This window comes from Oncorhynchus masou, chromosome 30 (genome assembly GCF_036934945.1).
Source record: "Oncorhynchus masou masou isolate Uvic2021 chromosome 30, UVic_Omas_1.1, whole genome shotgun sequence".
Taxonomy (NCBI): Eukaryota; Metazoa; Chordata; class Actinopteri; order Salmoniformes; family Salmonidae; genus Oncorhynchus; species Oncorhynchus masou.
In genome coordinates, this window is record NC_088241.1 from 71,213,053 (window position 1) to 71,234,309 (window position 21,257).

The 21,257-nt window shown below is 43.8% G+C and overlaps 1 protein-coding gene across 1 annotated transcript in view; it reads left to right on the forward strand.

Moving 5' to 3' along the window:
* The window catches only part of dlec1 (DLEC1 cilia and flagella associated protein), a 197,118-nt gene that overhangs the window by 131,964 nt on the left and 43,897 nt on the right, over positions 1 to 21,257 (forward strand). Inside the window, exons 31-34 of the mRNA XM_064949696.1 lie at positions 6,322 to 6,444; positions 6,524 to 6,618; positions 14,743 to 14,830; positions 15,136 to 15,345. Of these exons, the coding sequence (XP_064805768.1) occupies positions 6,322 to 6,444; positions 6,524 to 6,618; positions 14,743 to 14,830; positions 15,136 to 15,345 (516 nt within the window). The remainder of the gene's footprint in view (positions 1 to 6,321; positions 6,445 to 6,523; positions 6,619 to 14,742; positions 14,831 to 15,135; positions 15,346 to 21,257) is intronic.

The window sequence follows — 21,257 nt, forward strand, 5'->3', positions numbered from 1 at the left end:
AGATAGTACATATAGCATACTACCCATACTGCATCACTCCACAGCAGATAGTACATATAGCATACTACCCATACTGCATCACTCCACAGCAGATAGGACATATAGCATACTACCCATACTGCATCACTCCACAGCAGATAGTACATATAGCATACTACCCATACTGCATCACTCCACAGCAGATAGTACATATAGCATACTACCCATACTGCATCACTCCACAGCAGATAGTACATATAGCATACTACCCATACTGCATCACTCCACAGCAGATAGTACGTATAGCATACTACCCATACTGCATCACTCCACAGCAGATAGTACGTATAGCATACTACCCATACTTCATCACTCCACATCAGATAGTACATATAGCATACTACCCATACTGCATCACTCCACAGCAGATAGTACGTATAGCATACTACCCATACTGCATCACTCCACAGCAGATAGTACATATAGCATACTACCCATACTGCATCACTCCACAGCAGATGGAGGGCTTGTTTGACATTGCAGCCAACAGTGCAGGCGATTGCCGACTAACTGATCTGTGTAAATAGTCCGGGTGGCCATTTAATAAATTGTTCAGCAGTCTTATGGCTTTGGGGGTAGAAACTATTAAGGAGCCTTTTGGACCTAGACTTGGCGCTCCGGTATTGCTTGCCGTGTGGTAGTAGAGAAAAAAGTCTATGACTTGGGTGACTGGAGTCTTTGACTATTTTTTGGGCCTTCCTCAGACACCGCCTAATATAGAGGTCCTGGATGGCAGGAAGCTTGGCCCCAGTGATGTACTGGGCCGTAGGCACTACCCGCTATAGCACCTTACAGTCAGATGCCGAGCAGTTGCCATACCAGACGGTGATGCAACTGGTCAGGATGCAGACGATGGTGCAGCTGGAGGACTTTTTGAGTTTTGACTTTTTGAGTCTCCTGAGGGGGAAAAGGTGTTGTCGTGCCCTCTCCACAACTGTCTTGGTGTGTTTGGACCATGATAGTGTGTTGGTGATATTGACACCAAGGAGTGTGAAACTCTGGACCCACTCCACTACAGCCCGTCAATGAGAATGGGGGCCTGTTCGGCCCGCCTTTTCCTGTAGTCCACAATCATCTCCTTTGTCTTAATCACGTTGAGGGAGAGATTGTTGTCCTGGCACCACACGGCCAGGTCTCTGACCTCCTACCTATAGGCTGTCTCTTCGTTGTTGACTGTTGTGTCATCGGCAAACTTAATGATGGTGTTGGAGTCGTGCCTGGCTGTGCAGTCATGAGTGAGTCCCATCGATGTGAATTTTATTGTATTTTTTTATTTCACCTTTATTTAACCAGGTGGCCAGTTGAGAACAAGTTCTCATTTACAACTGCGACCTGGCCAAGATAAAGCAAAGCAGTGCGACACAAACAACACAGAGTTACACATGGAGTAAAACAAACATACAGTCAATAACACAATTGATATACAGTGTGTGCAAATGTATAAGACTAGAGAGGTAAGGCAATAAATAGGCCATAGAGGTGAAATAATTATAATTTAGCATTAACACTGCAATGATAGATTTGCAGATGATGATGTGCAAGTAGAGATACTGGGGTGAAAAAGAGCAAAATAAATAACAATATGGGGATGAGGTAGTTGGGTAGGCTATTTACAGATGGGCTGTGTACAGGTGCAATGATCGGTAAGCTGCTCTGACAGCTGATGCTTAAAGTTAGAGAGGGAGATATGAGTCTCCAGCTTCAGAGATTTTTGCAATTTGTTCCAGTCATTGGCAGCAGAGAACTGAAAGGAACGGAGGTCAAAAGGAGGAGTTAGCTTTGGGGATGACCAGTGAAATATACCTGCTGGAGCGCGTGCTATAGGTGGGTGTTGCTCTGGTGACCAGTGAGCTGAGATAAGGCGGGGCTTACCTAGCAAAGACTTATAGATAACCTGGAGCCAGTGTGTCTGGCAATGAATATGATGCGAGGGCCAGCCAACGAGAGCATACAGGTCACAGTGGTGGGTAGTATATGAGGCTTTGGTGACAAAACGGATGGCACTGTGATAGACTGCATCCAATTTGCTGAGTAGAGTGTTGGAGGTTATTTTGTAAATGACATCGCCGAAGTCAAGGATCGGTAGGATAGTCCGTTTTACGAGGGAATATTTAGCAGCGTGAGTGAAGGAGGCTTTGTTGCGAAATAGGAAGCCGATTCTAGATTTAATTTTGAATTGTAGATGCTTATTGTGACTCTGGAAGGAGAGTTCACAGTCTAACCAGACACCTAGGTATTTATAGTTGTCCACATATTCTAGGTCAGAACCGTCCAGAGTAGTGATGCTATTCGGGCCGGCGGGTGCAGGCAGCAATTGGTTGAAGAGCATGCACTTAGTTTTACTAGCATTTAAGAGCAGTTGGAGGCCACGGAAGGAGTGTTGTATGGCATTGAAGCTCGTCTGGGGGTTAGTTAACAGTGTCCAAAGAAGGGCCAGAAGTTTACAGAATGGTGTCGTCTGCGTAGAGGTGTATCAGAGAATCACCAGCAGCAGGAGTGACATCATTGATATATACAGAGAAAAGTGTCGGCCCGAGAATTGAAATAGAGACTGCCAAAGGTCTGAACAACAGGCCCTCCGATTTCACATACTGAACTCGATCTGAGAAATCAAATCAAATCAAATGTTATTTGTCACCTACACATGGTTAGCAGATGTTAATGCGAGTGTAGCGAAATGCTTGTGCTTCAAGTGTAAAGGGATGAATAAGAATTTGTACATATAAATATATGGATGAGCGATGGCCGAACGGCATAGGCAAGATGCAGTAGATGGTATAGAGTACAGTATATACATATGAGATGAGTAATGTAGGGTATGTAAACATTATATAAAGTGGAATTGTTTTTAGTGACCCATTTTAGCGGCCCATCTTGTGGTCTCTTGTGCGTGGTCTCGCAAGGGGGTTCATCGAGGTGGTGTCTGCCGGTGGGCCGAAAGCGAACCATTGGGGGGTTGGATCCGACGGTTGGCGGCGGCAACTCTGGACGCGTGTCGGGCCCTTCTCGCGGATCTCCTCGGCTACGGCTTCCCCGTTCGCCGGCCCCGTTAGCGCCTAGTAGCTGACTTAGAACTGGTGCAGACCAGGGGATTCCGACTGTTTAATTAAAACAAAGCATCGCAAAGGCCCAAGGTGGGTGTTGGCGCGAAGTGATTTCTGCCCAGTGCTCTTCAAGTCAAAGTGAAGAAATTCAATAATTCAATGAACCGCTAGTAAAGGGCGGGAGTGAGTATGACTCGATTAAGGTAGCCAAGTGCCTCGTCATCTAATTAGTGATGCGCATGAATGGACGAACGAGATTCACACTGTCCCTAATTACTATCTAGTGAAACCACAGCCAAGGGAACGGGCTTGGCGGAATCAGTGGGGAAAGAATGGACAGTTTTTGCATTGCGTAAACAACAACAGTAATCGTCTGATTGCGGGGATGCGGGGCTGTGTTCAAAACCACTACAAGTGTGCTTGATCTATTTCCTCACCGGCATAGCTTGGAGAGCTCTAAAAAGAGCCTTCTTGTGTCTTCTTTGAGTCAGAAAATAGCATTGAAATTACTTAGGAACTGCACACTTTGTAGAAGTATGGCCACTTGGAGACACCAGTTAGTCCTCGCATTGAAACCCACAGTTTAGAGAGGAGAGGCCACGTGGAGACACCAGTTGTTCCTCTCACTCAAACCCACACTTTAGAGAGGAGAGGCCACGTGGAGACACCAGTTGTTCCTCTCACTCAAACCCACACTTTAGTGAGGAGAGGCCACGTGGAGACACCAGTTGTTCCTCTCACTCAAACCCACACTTTAGAGAGGTGAGGCCACGTGGCGACACCAGTTAGTCCTCGCATTGAAACCCACAGTTTAGAGAGGTGAGGCAACTTGGAGACACCAGTTGTTCCTCTCACTCAAACCCACACTTTAGAGAGGTGTGGCCACTTGGAGACACCAGTTGTTCCTCTCACTCAAACCCACACTTTAGAGAGGAGAGGCCACTTGGAGACACCAGTTAGTCCTCGCATTGAAACCCACAGTTTAGAGAGGTGAGGCCACATGGAGACACCAGTTGTTCCTCTCACTCAAACCCACACTTTAGAGAGGAGAGGCCACGTGGAGACACCAGTTGTTCCTCTCACTCAAACCCACACTTTAGAGAGGTGAGGCCACGTGGCGACACCAGTTAGTCCTCGCATTGAAACCCACAGTTTAGAGAGGTGAGGCAACTTGGAGACACCAGTTGTTCCTCTCACTCAAACCCACACTTTAGAGAGGTGTGGCCACTTGGAGACACCAGTTGTTCCTCTCACTCAAACCCACACTTTAGAGAGGAGAGGCCACTTGGAGACACCAGTTGTTCCTCTCACTCAAACCCACACTTTAGAGAGGTGTGGCCACTTGGAGACACCAGTTAGTCCTCGCATTGAAACCCACACTTTAGAGAGGTGAGGCCACTTGAAGACACCAGTTGTTCCTCTCACTCAAACCCACACTTTAGAGAGGTGAGGCCACTTGAAGACACCAGTTGTTCCTCTCACTCAAACCCACACTTTAGAGAGGAGAGGCCACTTGAAGACACCAGTTGTTCCTCTCACTCAAACCCACACTTTAGAGAGGAGAGGCCACTTGAAGACACCAGTTGTTCCTCTCACTCAAACCCACACTTTAGAGAGGTGAGGCCACGTGGAGACACCAGTTGTTCCTCTCACTCAAACCCACACTTTAGAGAGGTGAGGCCACGTGGAGACACCAGTTGTTCCTCTCACTCAAACCCACAGTTTAGAGAGGAGAGGCCACTTGGAGACACCAGTTGTTCCTCTCACTCAAACCCACACTTTAGAGAGGAGAGGCCACGTGGAGACACCAGTTGTTCCTCTCACTCAAACCCACACTTTAGAGAGGTGAGGCCACGTGGAGACACCAGTTGTTCCTCTCACTCAAACCCACACTTTAGAGAGGAGAGGCCACTTGGAGACACCAGTTGTTCCTCTCACTCAAACCCACACTTTAGAGAGGAGAGGCCACTTGGAGACACCAGTTGTTCCTCTCACTCAAACCCACACTTTAGAGAGGTGTGGCCACTTGAAGACACCAGTTGTTCCTCTCACTCAAACCCACACTTTAGAGAGGTGAGGCCACGTGGAGACACCAGTTGTTCCTCTCACTCAAACCCACACTTTAGAGAGGTGAGGCCACGTGGAGACACCAGTTGTTCCTCTCACTCAAACCCACACTTTAGAGAGGTGTGGCCACTTGAAGACACCAGTTGTTCCTCTCACTCAAACCCACACTTTAGAGAGGAGAGGCCACGTGGAGACACCAGTTGTTCCTCTCACTCAAACCCACACTTTAGAGAGGTGTGGCCACTTGAAGACACCAGTTGTTCCTCTCACTCAAACCCACACTTTAGAGAGGAGAGGCCACTTGGAGACACCAGTTGTTCCTCTCACTCAAACCCACACTTTAGAGAGGTGAGGCCACGTGGAGACACCAGTTGTTCCTCTCACTCAAACCCACACTTTAGAGAGGAGAGGCCACTTGGAGACACCAGTTGTTCCTCTCACTCTGCACCAACCCCACACTTTAGAGAGGAGAGGCCACTTGGAGACACCAGTTGTTCCTCTCACTCTGCACCAACCCCACATCTTCCAGGAATATTCTTACCCTTTTACTGAATGTATCCAGAATATTTTCAAATTTTGTAATCAAAATGTACATAAAATCAACAGTGTAATGTTTGGTTTCAGTCTTGTGTCAGGTGAACTGTTGTGTCTTCACATTTGGTATAATAATTTTCTCATGAACTCCAAACGGTTCCCTTTTAATTGCTACCATGCGTATGCATATGCATTTCATTTTTCTTCTGAAACAAACATTATAATGTTGCCATAGTGTAAAGGGTTAAGAAGTGGCTCTCCCATAAGCACCAAATAGGTAGCAGCTGGGTCTGGTCTGTTTAGACACCAATGTGATAGCAGCTTAGTCTGGTCTGCTTCGACACCAATGTGATAGCAGCTGGGTCTGGTCTGCTTAGTTCATTGACTCTATATGTCTCTCTTCCTCTTCCATCTCTGGATAGTACTTACAGCAGACGACCCATACAGCATCACTCTACAACAGATAGTACACACAGCAGACTACCCATACTGCATCACTCTACAGCAGACTACCCATACTGCATCACCCCACAACAGATATATCCATCTTTAAGAGACCATCACGTTAAATGTGCTGAATACAGTAGACGGGAAAGCAGGTATGTTGACCAGTCTTATAACCTTGTTGTTATTCCAGAATGTCCCAGCAGGGGGCAGCAGCACCATCCACGTCTCCTTCACTCCCCTGACCCTGTCAGAACTGACCTCTAATGCTGCCTGTGTATCCTTCGCTTTGGGCTTCATGAGCCTTGACTCCAAGGTAATATGGTTCCTTCCAAATTTGATGTGCCATGATTCTGTCACCATGTTATGTTTGGTACTCACATGTGTCTTTCCAGGTGTCGTCCTGTATCCCAGGTAAGGTTCAAAGGGCTCAGGGTCAGGATCTGGAACCTCTCAGATTGGACCTCCAGGCCTCCGTCAGACCTGCCGTGTAAGAAACCACTATTGACCATTATGCTTAATTGGGTGGTTTCCAAGACTAAAACGTACTGTGCCTTGCAAAAGTATTCATCCCCCTTGCCGTTTTTACTATTTTGTTGCATTACAACCTGTAATTTACATGGATTTTGGGGGGATTTCATATAATGGACATACACAAAAAAGTCAAAATTGGTGAAGTGAAATGAAAAAAATTACTTGTTCCAAAAAATTCAAAATTCATTATAAACGGAAAATTGGTTGGTGCATATGTATTCACCCTCTTTTCATAATTTGTTAAATAAAGTCCACCTGTGTGCAATCTAAGTGTCACATGATCTCAGTATATATACACCTGTTCTGAAAGGCCCCAGAGTCTGCAACACCACTAAGCAAAGGGCACCACCAAGCAAGCGGCACCATGAAGACCACCATGAAGATCACTATGTCCAAACAGGTCAGGGACAAAGTTGTGGAGAAGTACAGACCAGGGTTGGGTCATAAATAAATACCCTAAACTTTGAAAATCCTACGGAGCACCATTAAATCCGTTATTACAAAATGGAAAGAATATGCCACCACAACAAACCTGCCAAGAGAGAGCCAAACTCATGGACCAGGCAAGGAGGGCATTAATCAGAGAGGCAACAAAGAGATCAAATATAACCCTGAAGGAGCTGCAAAGCTCCACGGCGGAAATTGGAGTATCTGTCCATAGGACCACTTTAAGCCATACACTCCACAGAGCTGGGCTTTACGGAAGAATGGCCAGAAAAAGCCAATGCTTTAAGAAAAAATAGGAAAACATGTTTGGTGTTCACCCAAAGGCATGTGGGAGACTCCTCATACACATAAAAGAAGGTACTCAGATGGTCAGATGAGACTAAAATGTAGGTTTTTGGCCATCAAGGAAAACGCTATGTCTGGAGCAAACCCAACACCTCTCATCCTCCCGAGAACCCCATCCCCACAGTGAAGCATGGTGGTGGCAGTATCATGCTGTTGGGATGTTTTTTATCAGCAGGGACTGAGAAACTGGTTGGAATTGAAGGAATGATGGATGGATCAAAATACAGGGAAATTCTTGAGGAAACTTGTTTCAGTCTTTGAGACTGGGACAGAGGTTCACCTTCCAGCAGGACAATGGCCCTAAGAATACTGCTAAAGCAACACTCAAGTGGTTTAAGGGGAAACATTTAAATGTCTTGGAATGGCCCAGTCAAAGCCCAGACCTCAATCCAATTGAGAATATGTGGTATGGCTTAAATATTGCTGTACAGCAGCAGAGCCCATCCAACTTGAAGGAGCTGGAGCAGTTTTGCCATTAAATGTGCCAAGCGTATACAGACATACCCCAAGAGACTTGCAGCTGTAAATGCTTCAAAAGGTGGCTCTACAAAGTATTGACTTTGGGGGGTGAATAGTTATGTTTTTTTGTCTTATTTTTTGTTTGTTTGTTTCTCAATCAAAAAAATATTTTGCATCTTCAAAGTGTTGTGTAAATCAAATGATACAAACCCCTCAAAAATCTATTTTAATTCCAGGTTGTAAGGCAACAAAATAGGTAAAATGCCAAGGGGGGTGAATACTTTCGCAAGCCACTGTTCTTTCAATGGAGATTCTCCATTGAGCCTCCTTTTAGTCCAGGACTTGGCTTAATCGGCGTCCGCAAAAACTATCCCAATGTGTAGCAGAACAGATAGGTTCTGTAAACCTAGCTCTTCTGTAAACCTAGCTGTTCTGTAAACCAACTGTCCTGTAAACCTAGCTGTTCTGTAAACCAACTGTTCTGTAAACCTAGCTGTTCTGTAAACCAACTGTTCTGTAAACCAGCTGTTCTGTAAACCAACTGAATGTATGAAATTGTAGAGCAGGTGGTCTGTCTGTGTTCATCTCTTCAGCCTGTCAATGACTTCCTGTCTGTGTTCATCTCTTCAGCCTGTCAGTGACTTCCTGTCTGTGTTCATCTCTTCAGTCTGTCTGTGACTTCCTGTCTGTGTTCATCTCTTCAGCCTGTCAGTGACTTCCAGTCTGTGTTCATCTCTTCAGCCTGTCAGTGACTTCCTGTCTGTGTTCATCTCTTTAGCCTGTCAGTGACTTACTGTCTGTGTTCATCTCTTTAGCCTGTCAGTGACTTACTGTCTGTGTTCATCTCTTTAGCCTGTCAGTGACTTCCTGTCTGTGTTCATCTCTTTAGCCTGTCAGTGACTTACTGTCTGTGTTCATCTCTTTAGCCTGTCAGTGACTTCCTGTCTGTGTTCATCTCTTTAGCCTGTCAGTGACTTACTGTCTGTGTTCATCTCTTTAGCCTGTCAGTGACTTCCTGTCTGTGTTCATCTCTTTAGCCTGTCAGTGACTTACTGTCTGTGTTCATCTCTTTAGCCTGTCAGTGACTTCCTGTCTGTGTTCATCTCTTTAGCCTGTCAGTGACTTCCTGTCTGTGTTCATCTCTTTAGCCTGTCAGTGACTTCCTGTCTGTGTTCATCTCTTTAGCCTGTCAGTGACTTACTGTCTGTGTTCATCTCTTTAGCCTGTCAGTGACTTCCTGTCTGTGTTCATCTCTTTAGCCTGTCAGTGACTTCCTGTCTGTGTTCATCTCTTTAGCCTGTCAGTGACTTCCTGTCTGTGTTCATCTCTTTAGCCTGTCAGTGACTTCCTGTCTGTGTTCATGTCTTTAGCCTGTCAGTGACTTCCTGTCTGTGTTCATCTCTTTAGCCTGTCAAATCAAATCACATTTTATTAGTCACATGCGCCGATTACAACAGGTGTAGACCTCAGAGTGAAATGCTTACTTACGAACCCCTAACCAACAATGCAGTTTAAAAAAAATATGGATAAGAATAAAAAAGTAACAATTCATTAAAGAGCAGCAGTAAAATAACAGTAGCGAGACCATATACAGGGGGGTACCGGTAAAGAGTCAATATATGGGGGCACTGGTTAGTTGAGGTAATATGTACATGAAGGTAGAGTTATTAAAGTGACTATGCATAGATGACAACAGAGAGTAGCAGCTGTGTAAAAGATCGTCTGAGTAGCCATTTGATTAGGTGTTCAGGAGTCTTATGGCTTGGGGGTAGAAGCTGTTTAGAAGCCTCTTGGACCTAGACTTGGCACTCCGGTACCGCTTGCCATGCACTAGCAGAGAGAACAGTCTATGACTAGGGTGGCTAGAGTCTTTGACCATTTTTAGGGCCTTCCTCTGACACTGCCTGGTATAGAGGTCCTGGATGGCAGGAAGCTTGGCCCCAGTGATGTACTGGGCCATTCACACTACCCTCCGTAGTGCCTTGCGGTCGGGGGCCGAGCAGTTGCCATACCAGGCAGTGATGCAACCAGTCAGGATGGTCTCGATGGTGCAGCTGTAGAACCTTTTGAGGATCTGAGGACCCATGCCAAATCTTTTCAGTCTCCTGAGGGGGAATAGGTTTTGTCGTGCCTTATTTATGACTGTCTTGGTGTGCTTGGACCATGTTAGTTTGTCAAGGAACTTGAAGCTTTCAACCTGCTCCACTGCAGCCCCGTTGATGAGAATGGGGCGTGCTCGGCCTTCTTTTTCCTGTGGTCCACAATCATCTCCTTAGTTTTGATCACATTGAGGGAGAGGTTGATGTCCTGGCACCACACGGCCAGGTCTCTGACCACCTCCCTATAGGCTGTCTCATCATTGTCGGTGATCAGGCCTACCACTGTTGTGCCATCTGCAAACTTATTGATGGTGTTGGAGTCGTGCCTGGCCGTGCAGTCATGTGTGAACAGGGAGCACAGGAGGGGACTGAGCACGCACCCTAGTAAAACGGACTATTCTACCGATCCTCGACTTCGGCGATGTCATCTACAAAATTGCTTCCAACACTCTACTCAGCAAACTGGATGCAGTTTATCACAGCCATCCGTTTTGTCACTAAAGCACCTTATACCACCCACCACTGCGACCTGTATGCTCTAGTCGGCTGGCCCTCACTACATATTCGTCGCCAGACCCACTGGCTCCAGGTCATCTACAAGTCCATGCTAGGTAAAGCTCCGCCTTATCTCAGTTCACTGGTCACGATGGCAACACCCACCCGTAGCATGCGCTCCAGCAGGTGTATCTCACTGATCATCAGCCAACACCTCATTTGGCTGCCTTTCGTTCCAGTTTTCTGCTGCCTGTGACTGGAACGAATTGCAGAAATCGCTGAAGTTGGAGGCTTTTATCTCCCTCACCAACTTCAAACATCTGCTATCTGAGCAGCTAACCGATCGCTGCAGCTGTACATAGTCTTATCGGTAAATAGCCCACCCATTTTTACCTACCTCATCCCCATACTGTTTTAATTTATTTACTTTTCTGCTCTTTTGCACACCAATATCTCTACCTGTACATGACCATCTGATCATTTATCACTCCAGTGTTAATCTGCAAAACTGTAATTATTCGCCTACCTCCTCATGCCTTTTGCACACAATGTATATAGACTCCCTTTTTTTTCTACTGTGTTATTGACTTGTTAATTGTTTACTCCATGTGTAACTCTGTGTTGTCTGTTTACACTGCTATGCCTTATCTTGGCCAGGTCGCAGTTGCAAATGAGAACTTGTTCTCAACTAGCCTACCTGGTTAAATAAAGGTGAAATAAAATAAAAAATAAATAAAAGGGGCCCCCATGTTAAGGATCAGCGTGGCGAATGTGTTGCTACCATACCACCTGGGGGCGGCCCGTCAGGAAGTCCAGGATCCAGTTGCAGAGGTAGGTGTTTAGTCCCAAGGTCCTTAGCTTATTCATGAGCTTTGAGGGCACTTCCGGCGCCGACAGAGATGGCCGCCTCGCATCGCGTTCCTAGGAAACTATGCCATATTTAGTTTTTTTTATGTGTTGTTTCTTACATTGTTACCCCAGGAAATATTAGGTTTTATAACATACAATGTATTTATTACATATACGACTTTCCCGAAGCGGATCCCCTGTTTGGTCCACCACCCAGCCGGCCCAAAACAACGGCGCCGCAGACGGAGCGGTCTTCTGGTCAGGCTCTGTAGACGGGCACATCGCGCACCGCTCCTGAGTTTACTACTCACCAATGTCCAGTGTCTTGACAACAAGGTTGATGAAATCCGAGCAAGGGTTGCCTTCCAGAGAGACATCAGAGACTGTAACGTTCTTTGTTTCACAGAAACATGGCTCACTCTGGATATGTCATCAGAGTCAGTACAGCCACCTGGCTTCTTCACGCATCGCACCGACAGAAACAAACATCTCTCTGGTAAGAAGAAGGGTGGGGGGTGTATGCCTTATGATTAACAAGACGTAGTGTGATCATAACAACATACAGAAGTCCTTCTGTTCACGTGACATAGAATTCCTTACAATCAAATAACAAACCGCATTATCTACCAAGAGAATTCTATTCGATCATAATCATAGTCGTGAATATCCCCCCCAAGCAGACACATCGATGGCTCTGAAATAACTTCATTTGACTCTTATGTAAACTGGAAACCACATATCCTGAGGCTGCATTTATTATAGCTGGGGATTTTAACAAGGCTAATCTGAAAACAAGGCTCCCTAAATTTTATCAGCATATCGAATGCGCGACCCGGGCTGGCAAAACCCTGGATCATTGTTATTCTAACTTCCGCGATGCATATAAAGCCCTCCCCCGTCCTCCTTTCGGAAAATCTGACAACGACTCCATTTTGATGCTCCCAGCCTATAGACAGAAACTAAAACAGGAAGCGCCCGTACTCTGGTCTGTTCAACAATGGCCCGACCAATCGGATTCCACGCTTCAAGATTGCTTCAATCACGTGGACTGTTCCGCATTGCGTTGGACAATAACATAGATGAATTTGCTGATTCGGTGACCGAGTTTATTAGCAAGTGCATCGGTGTCTATTAAAACATTCCCCAACCAGAAACCATGGATTGATGGCAGCCGGCCCAGACAGCATCCCCAGCCGTATCCTCAGAGCATGCATAGACCAGCTGGCTGGTGTGTTTATGGACATATTCAATCAATCCTTATCCAAGTCTGCTGTTCCCACATGCTTCAAGAGGGCCACCATTGTTCTTGTTCCCAAGATAGCGAAGGTAACTGAGCTAAATGACTATCGGCCCGTTGCACTCACTTCCGTCATCATGGAGTGCTTTGAGAGACTAGTCAAGGACCATATCACCTCCACCCTACCTGACACCCTAGACCCACTCCCATTTGCTTACCGCCCCAACAGGTCCACAGACGACGTAATCACATTGCACACTGCCCTAACCCATCTGGACAAGAGGAATACCTATGTGAGAATGCTGTTCATCGACTACAGCTCAGCATTTAACACCATAGTACCCTCCAAACTCGTCATTAAGCTTGAGACCATGGGTCTCGACCCCGCCATGTGCAACTGGGTCCTGGGCTTCCTGACGGGCCACCCCCAGGTGGTGAGGGTAGGTAACAAAATCTTCACCCCGCTGATCCTCAACACTGGGGCCCCACAAGGGTGCGTTCTCAGCCCTCTCCTGTACTCCCTGTTCCCCCATGACTGTGTGGCCACGCACGCCTCCAACTCAATCATCAAGTTTGCAGACAACACTACAGTGGTAGGTTTTATTACTAACAATGATGAGACGGCCTACAGGGAGGAGGTGAGGGCCCTCGGAGTGTGGTGTCAGGGAAATAACCTCACACTCAACGTCAACAAAACAAAGGAGATGATTGTGGACTTCAGGAAACAGCAGTGGGAGCAGCCCCCTTTCCACATCGACGGGACAGTAGTGGAGAGGGTAGAAAGTTTTAAGTTCCTCGGTGTACACATCACGGACAAACTGAAATGGTCCACCCACACAGACAGCGTGTTGAAGAAGGCGCAGCAGCGCCTCTTCAACCTCAGGAGGCTGAAGAAATTTGGCTTGTCACCAAAAACACTCTGTATCACCACCTGGTACGGCAACTGCTCCGCCCACAACCGTAAGGCTCTCCAGAGGGTAGTGAGGTCTGCACAACGCATCACCGGGGGCAAACTACCTGCCCTCCAGGACACCTACACCACCTGATGTCACAGGAAGGCCAAAAATATCATCAAGGACAACAACCACCCGATCCACTGCCTGTTCACCCTGCTATCATCCAGAAGGCGAGGTCAGTACAGGTGCATCAAAGCTTGGACCAAGAGACTGAAAAACAGCTTCTATCTCAAGGCCATCAGACTGTTAAACAGCCACCACTAACATTGAGTGGCTGCTGCCAACACACTGACTCAACTCCAGCCACTTTAATAATGAAAAAATGTATGTAATAGATGTATCACTAGCCACTTTAAACAATGGCACTTTATATAATGTTTACATACCCTACATCACTCATCTCATATGTATATACTGTACTCTATACCATCTTGCCTATGCCGTTCGGCCATCGCTCATCCATATATTTTTATGTACATATTCTTATTCATTCCTTTACACTTGTGTGTATAAGGTAGTTGTGAAATTGTCAGATTACTTGTTAGATATTACTGCACGGTCGGAACTAGAAGCACAAGCATTTCACTACACTCACATTAACATCTGCTAACCATATGTAGGTGACCAATACATTTTGATTTGATTTGATTTGAATGCTAAGCTGTAGTCAATGAACAGCATTCTCACTTAGGTGTTCCTTTTGTCCAGGTGGGAAAGGGCAGTTTTGAGTGCGATTGAGATTGCATCACCTGTGGATCAGTTTGGGCAGTATGCAAATTGGAGTGGGTCTAGGGTTTCTGGGATGATGCTGTTGATGTGAGCCATGACCAGCTTTTCAAAGCACTTCATGGCTACAGTGAGTGCTGCGGGTTGGTATTATAGACTCGGACAGGGAGAGGTTGAAAATGTCAGTGAAGACACTGTCAGGGACTTACTGTCTGTGTTTATCTCTTTAGTCTATCAGTGACTTATTGTCTGTGTTCATCCCTTTAGCCTGTCAGCAACTTGCTGTGTTCCTCTGACCTCCTCATAGCCTGTCAGTGACTTGCTGTGTGTTCCTCTGACTCCCTCATAGCCTGTCAGTGACTTGCTCTGTGTTCCTCTGACTCCCTCATAGCCTGTCAGTGACTTGCAGTGTGTTCCTCTCCTGACTCCCTCATAGCCTGTCAGTGACTTGCTGTGTTCCTCTTTAGCCTGTCAGTGCAAATGGACGAGGAAGAGGAGTGTCTGGAGTTCTATGCGGTGGCTAGTGATTTAATACAGGGCGAGCCACACAATGAGGTGGGTCTGAGACACCTGCCAAACCACCTACTTATTTAAATATGTCCTCCAGGGGGTTTTGAACTTTTCCTGTTGGAAAGTGATATCCCAAATATAAAATACAGTAAAGGACACACACTAAAGGCCACGAAAAAGGTTTTGAGTAAAATAGTGTTTTTTGTACTTTACTGTGTTTATACTTGACGTTGCTTTTCAACAGTAAAATATATATTTTTTAACCACTTCTCTGCCATGTTGCATTTCTTCCATTTACAGGCACATATTTTGTCATTGGGTAACTTCTCTACCATGTTGTGTTTTCTCAGATGGTCCAGAGGAAGTGTTCCGTCACACGGACGTTCCAGTTGAAGAACAGTACAGAGATGCCTCTGAGTTTCAGGCTGAGCACCCAGCCTCCCTTTTCTGTACTGCAGCCGAGAGGGTGTGCCGGGACAGCCGGCTGCTCCTCCCCCAGCCACAGCCTCCCACCTGGGGAGAACCAGCTACTGCTGCTGCAGCCACGACACAACAAGCAGGTAGGTTAGTACATAGGTACCTAACAATACACCAGAACACATCAGTAGGTACCTAACAATACACCAGAACACATCAGTAGATAGATACCTAACAATACACCAGAACACATCAGTAGATACCTAACAATACACCAGAACACATCAGTAGTAGATACCTAACAATACACCAGAACACATCAGTAGTAGATACCTAACAATACACCAGAACACATCAGTAGTAGATACCTAACAATACACCAGAACACATCAGTAGTAGATACCTAACAATACACCAGAACACATCAGTAGATACCTAACAATACACCAGAACACATCAGTAGATACCTAACAATACACCAGAACACATCAGTAGATAGATACCTAACAATACACCAGAACACATCAGTAGTAGATACCTAACAATACACCAGAACACATCAGTAGATACCTAACAATACACCAGAACACATCAGTAGATACCTAACAATACACCAGAACACATCAGTAGATACCTAACAATAGAACACATCAGTAGATACCTAACAATACACCAGAACACATCAGTAGTAGATACCTAACAATACACCAGAACACATCAGTAGATACCTAACCAGAACACATCAGAACACATCAGTAGTAGATACCTAACAATACACCAGAACACATCAGTAGATACCTAACAATACACCAGAACACATCAGTAGTAGATACCTAACAATACACCAGAACACATCAGTAGATACCTAACAATACACCAGAACACATCAGTAGATACCTAACAATACACCAGAACACATCAGTAGATACCTAACAATACACCAGAACACATCAGTAGATACCTAACAATACACCAGAACACATCAGTAGTAGATACCTAACAATACACCAGAACACATCAGTAGATACCTAACAATACACCAGAACACATCAGTAGATACCTAACAATACACCAGAACACATCAGTAGTAGATACCTAACAATACACCAGAACACATCAGTAGTAGATACCTAACAATACACCAGAACACATCAGTAGATACCTAACAATACACCAGAACACATCAGTAGATACCTAACAATACACCAGAACACATCAGTAGTAGATACCTAACAATACACCAGAACACATCAGTAGTAGATACCTAACAATACACCAGAACACATCAGTAGATACCTAACAATACACCAGAACACATCAGTAGATACCTAACAATACACCAGAACACATCAGTAGTAGATACCTAACAATACACCAGAACACATCAGTAGTAGATACCTAACAATACACCAGAACACATCAGTAGATACCTAACAATACTAACAATACACCAGAACACATCAGTAGTAGATACCTAACAATACACCAGAACACATCAGTAGTAGATACCCTAACAATACACCAGAACACATCAGTAGATACCTAACAATACACCAGAACACATCAGTAGATACCTAACAATACACCAGAACACATCAGTAGATACCTAACAATACACCAGAACACATCAGTAGTAGATACCTAACAATACACCAGAACACATCAGTAGATACCTAACAATACACCAGAACACATCAGTAGTAGATACCTAACAATACACCAGAACACATCAGTAGATACCTAACAATACACCAGAACACATCAGTAGATACCTAACAATACACCAGAACACATCAGTAGATACCTAACAATACACCAGAACACATCAGTATACACCAGAACACATCAGTAGTAGATACCTAACAATACACCAGAACACATCAGTAGTAGATACCTAACAATACACCAGAACACATCAGTAGTAGATACCTAACAATACACCAGAACACATCAGTAGTAGATACCTAACAATACACCAGAACACATCAGTAGTAGATACCTAACAATACACCAGAACACATCAGTAGATACCTAACAATACCAGAACACATCAGTAGATACCTAACAATACACCAGAACACATCAGTAGATACCTAACAATACACCAGATAGATACCTAACAATACACCAGAACACATCAGTAGTAGATACCTAACAATAACAGAACACATCAGTAGTAGATACCTAACAATACACCAGAACACATCAGTAGATACCTAACAATACACCAGAACACATCAGTAGATACCTAACAATACACCAGAACACATCAGTAGATACCTAACAATACACCAGAACACATCAGTAGATACCTAACAATACACCAGAACACATCAGTAGTAGATACCTAACAATACACCAGAACACATCAGTAGTAGATACCTAACAATACACCAGAACACATCAGTAGATACCTAACAATACACCAGAACACATCAGTAGATACCTAACAATACACCAGAACACATCAGTAGATACCTAACAATACACCAGAACACATCAGTAGATACCTAACAATACACCAGAACACATCAGTAGTAGATACCTAACAATACACCAGAACACATCAGTAGTAGATACCTAACAATACACCAGAACACATCAGTAGTAGATACCTAACAATACACCAGAACACATCAGTAGATACCTAACAATACACCAGAACACATCAGTAGATACCTAACAATACACCAGAACACATCAGTAGATACCTAACAATACACCAGAACACATCAGTAGATACCTAACAATACACCAGAACACATCAGTAGATACCTAACAATACACCAGAACACATCATAACAATACACCAGAACACATCAGTAGATACCTAACAATACACCAGAACACATCAGTAGTAGATACCTAACAATACACCAGAACACATCAGTAGATACCTAACAAACCAGAACACATCAGTAGTAGATACCTAACAATACACCAGAACACATCAGTAGTAGATACCTAACAATACACCAGAACACATCAGTAGATACCTAACAATACACCAGAACACATCAGTAGATACCTAACAATACACCAGAACACATCAGTAGATACCTAACAATACACCAGAACACATCAGTAGATACCTAACAATACACCAGAACACATCAGTAGATACCTAACAATACACCAGAACACATCAGTAGATACCTAACAATACACCAGAACACATCAGTAGTAGATACCTAACAATACACCAGAACACATCAGTAGATACCTAACAATACACCAGAACACATCAGTAGATACCTAACAATACACCAGAACACATCAGTAGATACCTAACAATACACCAGAACACATCAGTAGATACCTAACAATACACCAGAACACATCAGTAGATACCTAACAATACACCAGAACACATCAGTAGTAGATACCTAACAATACACCAGAACACATCAGTAGTAGATACCTAACAATACACCAGAACACATCAGAACTAACATCAGAACACATCAGTAGATACCTAACAATACACCAGAACACATCAGTAGATACCTAACAATACACCAGAACACATCAGTAGTAGATACCTAACAATACACCAGAACACATCAGTAGATACCTAACAATACACCAGAACACATCAGTAGTAGATACCTAACAATACACCAGAACACATCAGTAGATACCTAACAAGAACACATCAGAACCTAACATCAGAACACATCAGTAGATACCTAACAATACACCAGAACACATCAGTAGATACCTAACAATACACCAGAACACATCAGTAGATACCTAACAATACACCAGAACACATCAGTAGATACCTAACAATACACCAGAACACATCAGTAGATACCTAACAATACACCAGAACACATCAGTAGTAGATACCTAACAATACACCAGAACACATCAGTAGATACCTAACAATACACCAGAACACATCAGTAGTAGATACCTAACAATACACCAGAACACATCAGTAGATACCTAACAATACACCAGAACACATCAGTAGTAGATACCTAACAATACACCAGAACACATCAGTAGATACCTAACAATACACCAGAACACATCAGAACACATAGTAGATACCTAACAATACACCAGAACACATCAGTAGATAGATACCTAACAATACACCAGAACACATCAGTAGTAGATACCTAACAATACACCAGAACACATCAGTAGATACCTAACAATACACCAGAACACATCAGTAGATACCTAACAATACACCAGAACACATCAGTAGTAGATACCTAACAATACACCAGAACACATCAGTAGATACCTAACAATACACCAGAACACATCAGTAGATACCTAACAATACACCAGAACACATCAGTAGATACCTAACAATACACCAGAACACATCAGTAGTAGATACCTAACAATACACCAGAACACATCAGTAGATACCTAACAATACACCAGAACACATCAGTAGTAGATACCTAACAATACACCAGAACACATCAGTAGATACCTAACAATACACCAGAACACATCAGTAGTAGATACTAACAATACACCAGAACACATCAGTAATACCTAACAATACACCAGAACACATCAGTAGTAGATACCTAACAATACACCAGAACACATCAGTAGATACCTAACAATACACCAGAACACATCAGTAGATACCTAACAATACACCAGAACACATCAGTAACAATACACCAGAACACATCAGTAGATAGACACCTAACAATACACCAGAACACATCAGTAGATACCTAACAATACACCAGAACACATCAGTAGATACCTAACAATACACCAGAAACATCAGTAGATCACAATACACCTAACAATACACCAGAACACATCAGTAGTAGATACCTAACAATACACCAGAACACATCAGTAGTAGATACCTAACAATACACCAGAACACATCAGTAGATACCTAACAATACACCAGAACACATCAGTAGATACCTAACAATACACCAGAACACATCAGTAGATACCTAACAATACACCAGAACACATCAGTAGTAGATACCTAACAATACACCAGAACACATCAGTAGATACCTAACAATACACCAGAACACATCAGTAGTAGATACCTAACAATACACCAGAACACATCAGTAGATACCTAACAATACACCAGAACACATCAGTAGTAGATACCTAACAATACACCAGAACACATCAGTAGTAGATACCTAACAATACACCAGAACACATCAGTAGATACCTAACAATACACCAGAACACATCAGTAGATACCTAACAATACACCAGAACACATCAGTAGTAGATACCTAACAATACACCAGAACACATCAGTAGATACCTAACAATACACCAGAACACATCAGTAGATACCTAACAATACCCAGAACACATCAGTAGATACCTAACAATACACCAGAACACATCAGTAGATACCTAACAATACACCAGAACAGATCAATAGTAGATACCTAACAATACACCAGAACACATCAGTAGATACCTAACAATACACCAGAACACATCAGTAGATACCTAACAATACACCAGAACACATCAGTAGATACCTAACAATACACCAGAACACATCAGTAGATACCTAACAATACACCAGAACACATCAGTAGTAGATACCTAACAATACACCAGAACACATCAGTAGATACCTAACAATACACCAGAACACATCAGTAGATACCTAACAATACACCAGAAACATCATCAGTAGATACCTAACAATACACCAGAACACATCAGTAGATACCTAACAATACACATCAGAACACATCACATCAGTAGATACCTAACAATACACCAGAACACATCAGTAGATACCTAACAATACACCAGAACAGTAGTAGATACCTAACAATACACAGAACACATCAGTAGTAGATACCTAACAATACACCAGAACACATCAGTAGTAGATACCTAACAATACACCAGAACACATCAGTAGATACCTAACAATACACCAGAACACATCAGTAGTAGATACCTAACAATACACCAGAACACATCAGTAGTAGATACCTAACAATACACCAGAACACATCAGTAGATACCTAACAATACACCAGAACACATCAGTAGATACCTAACAATA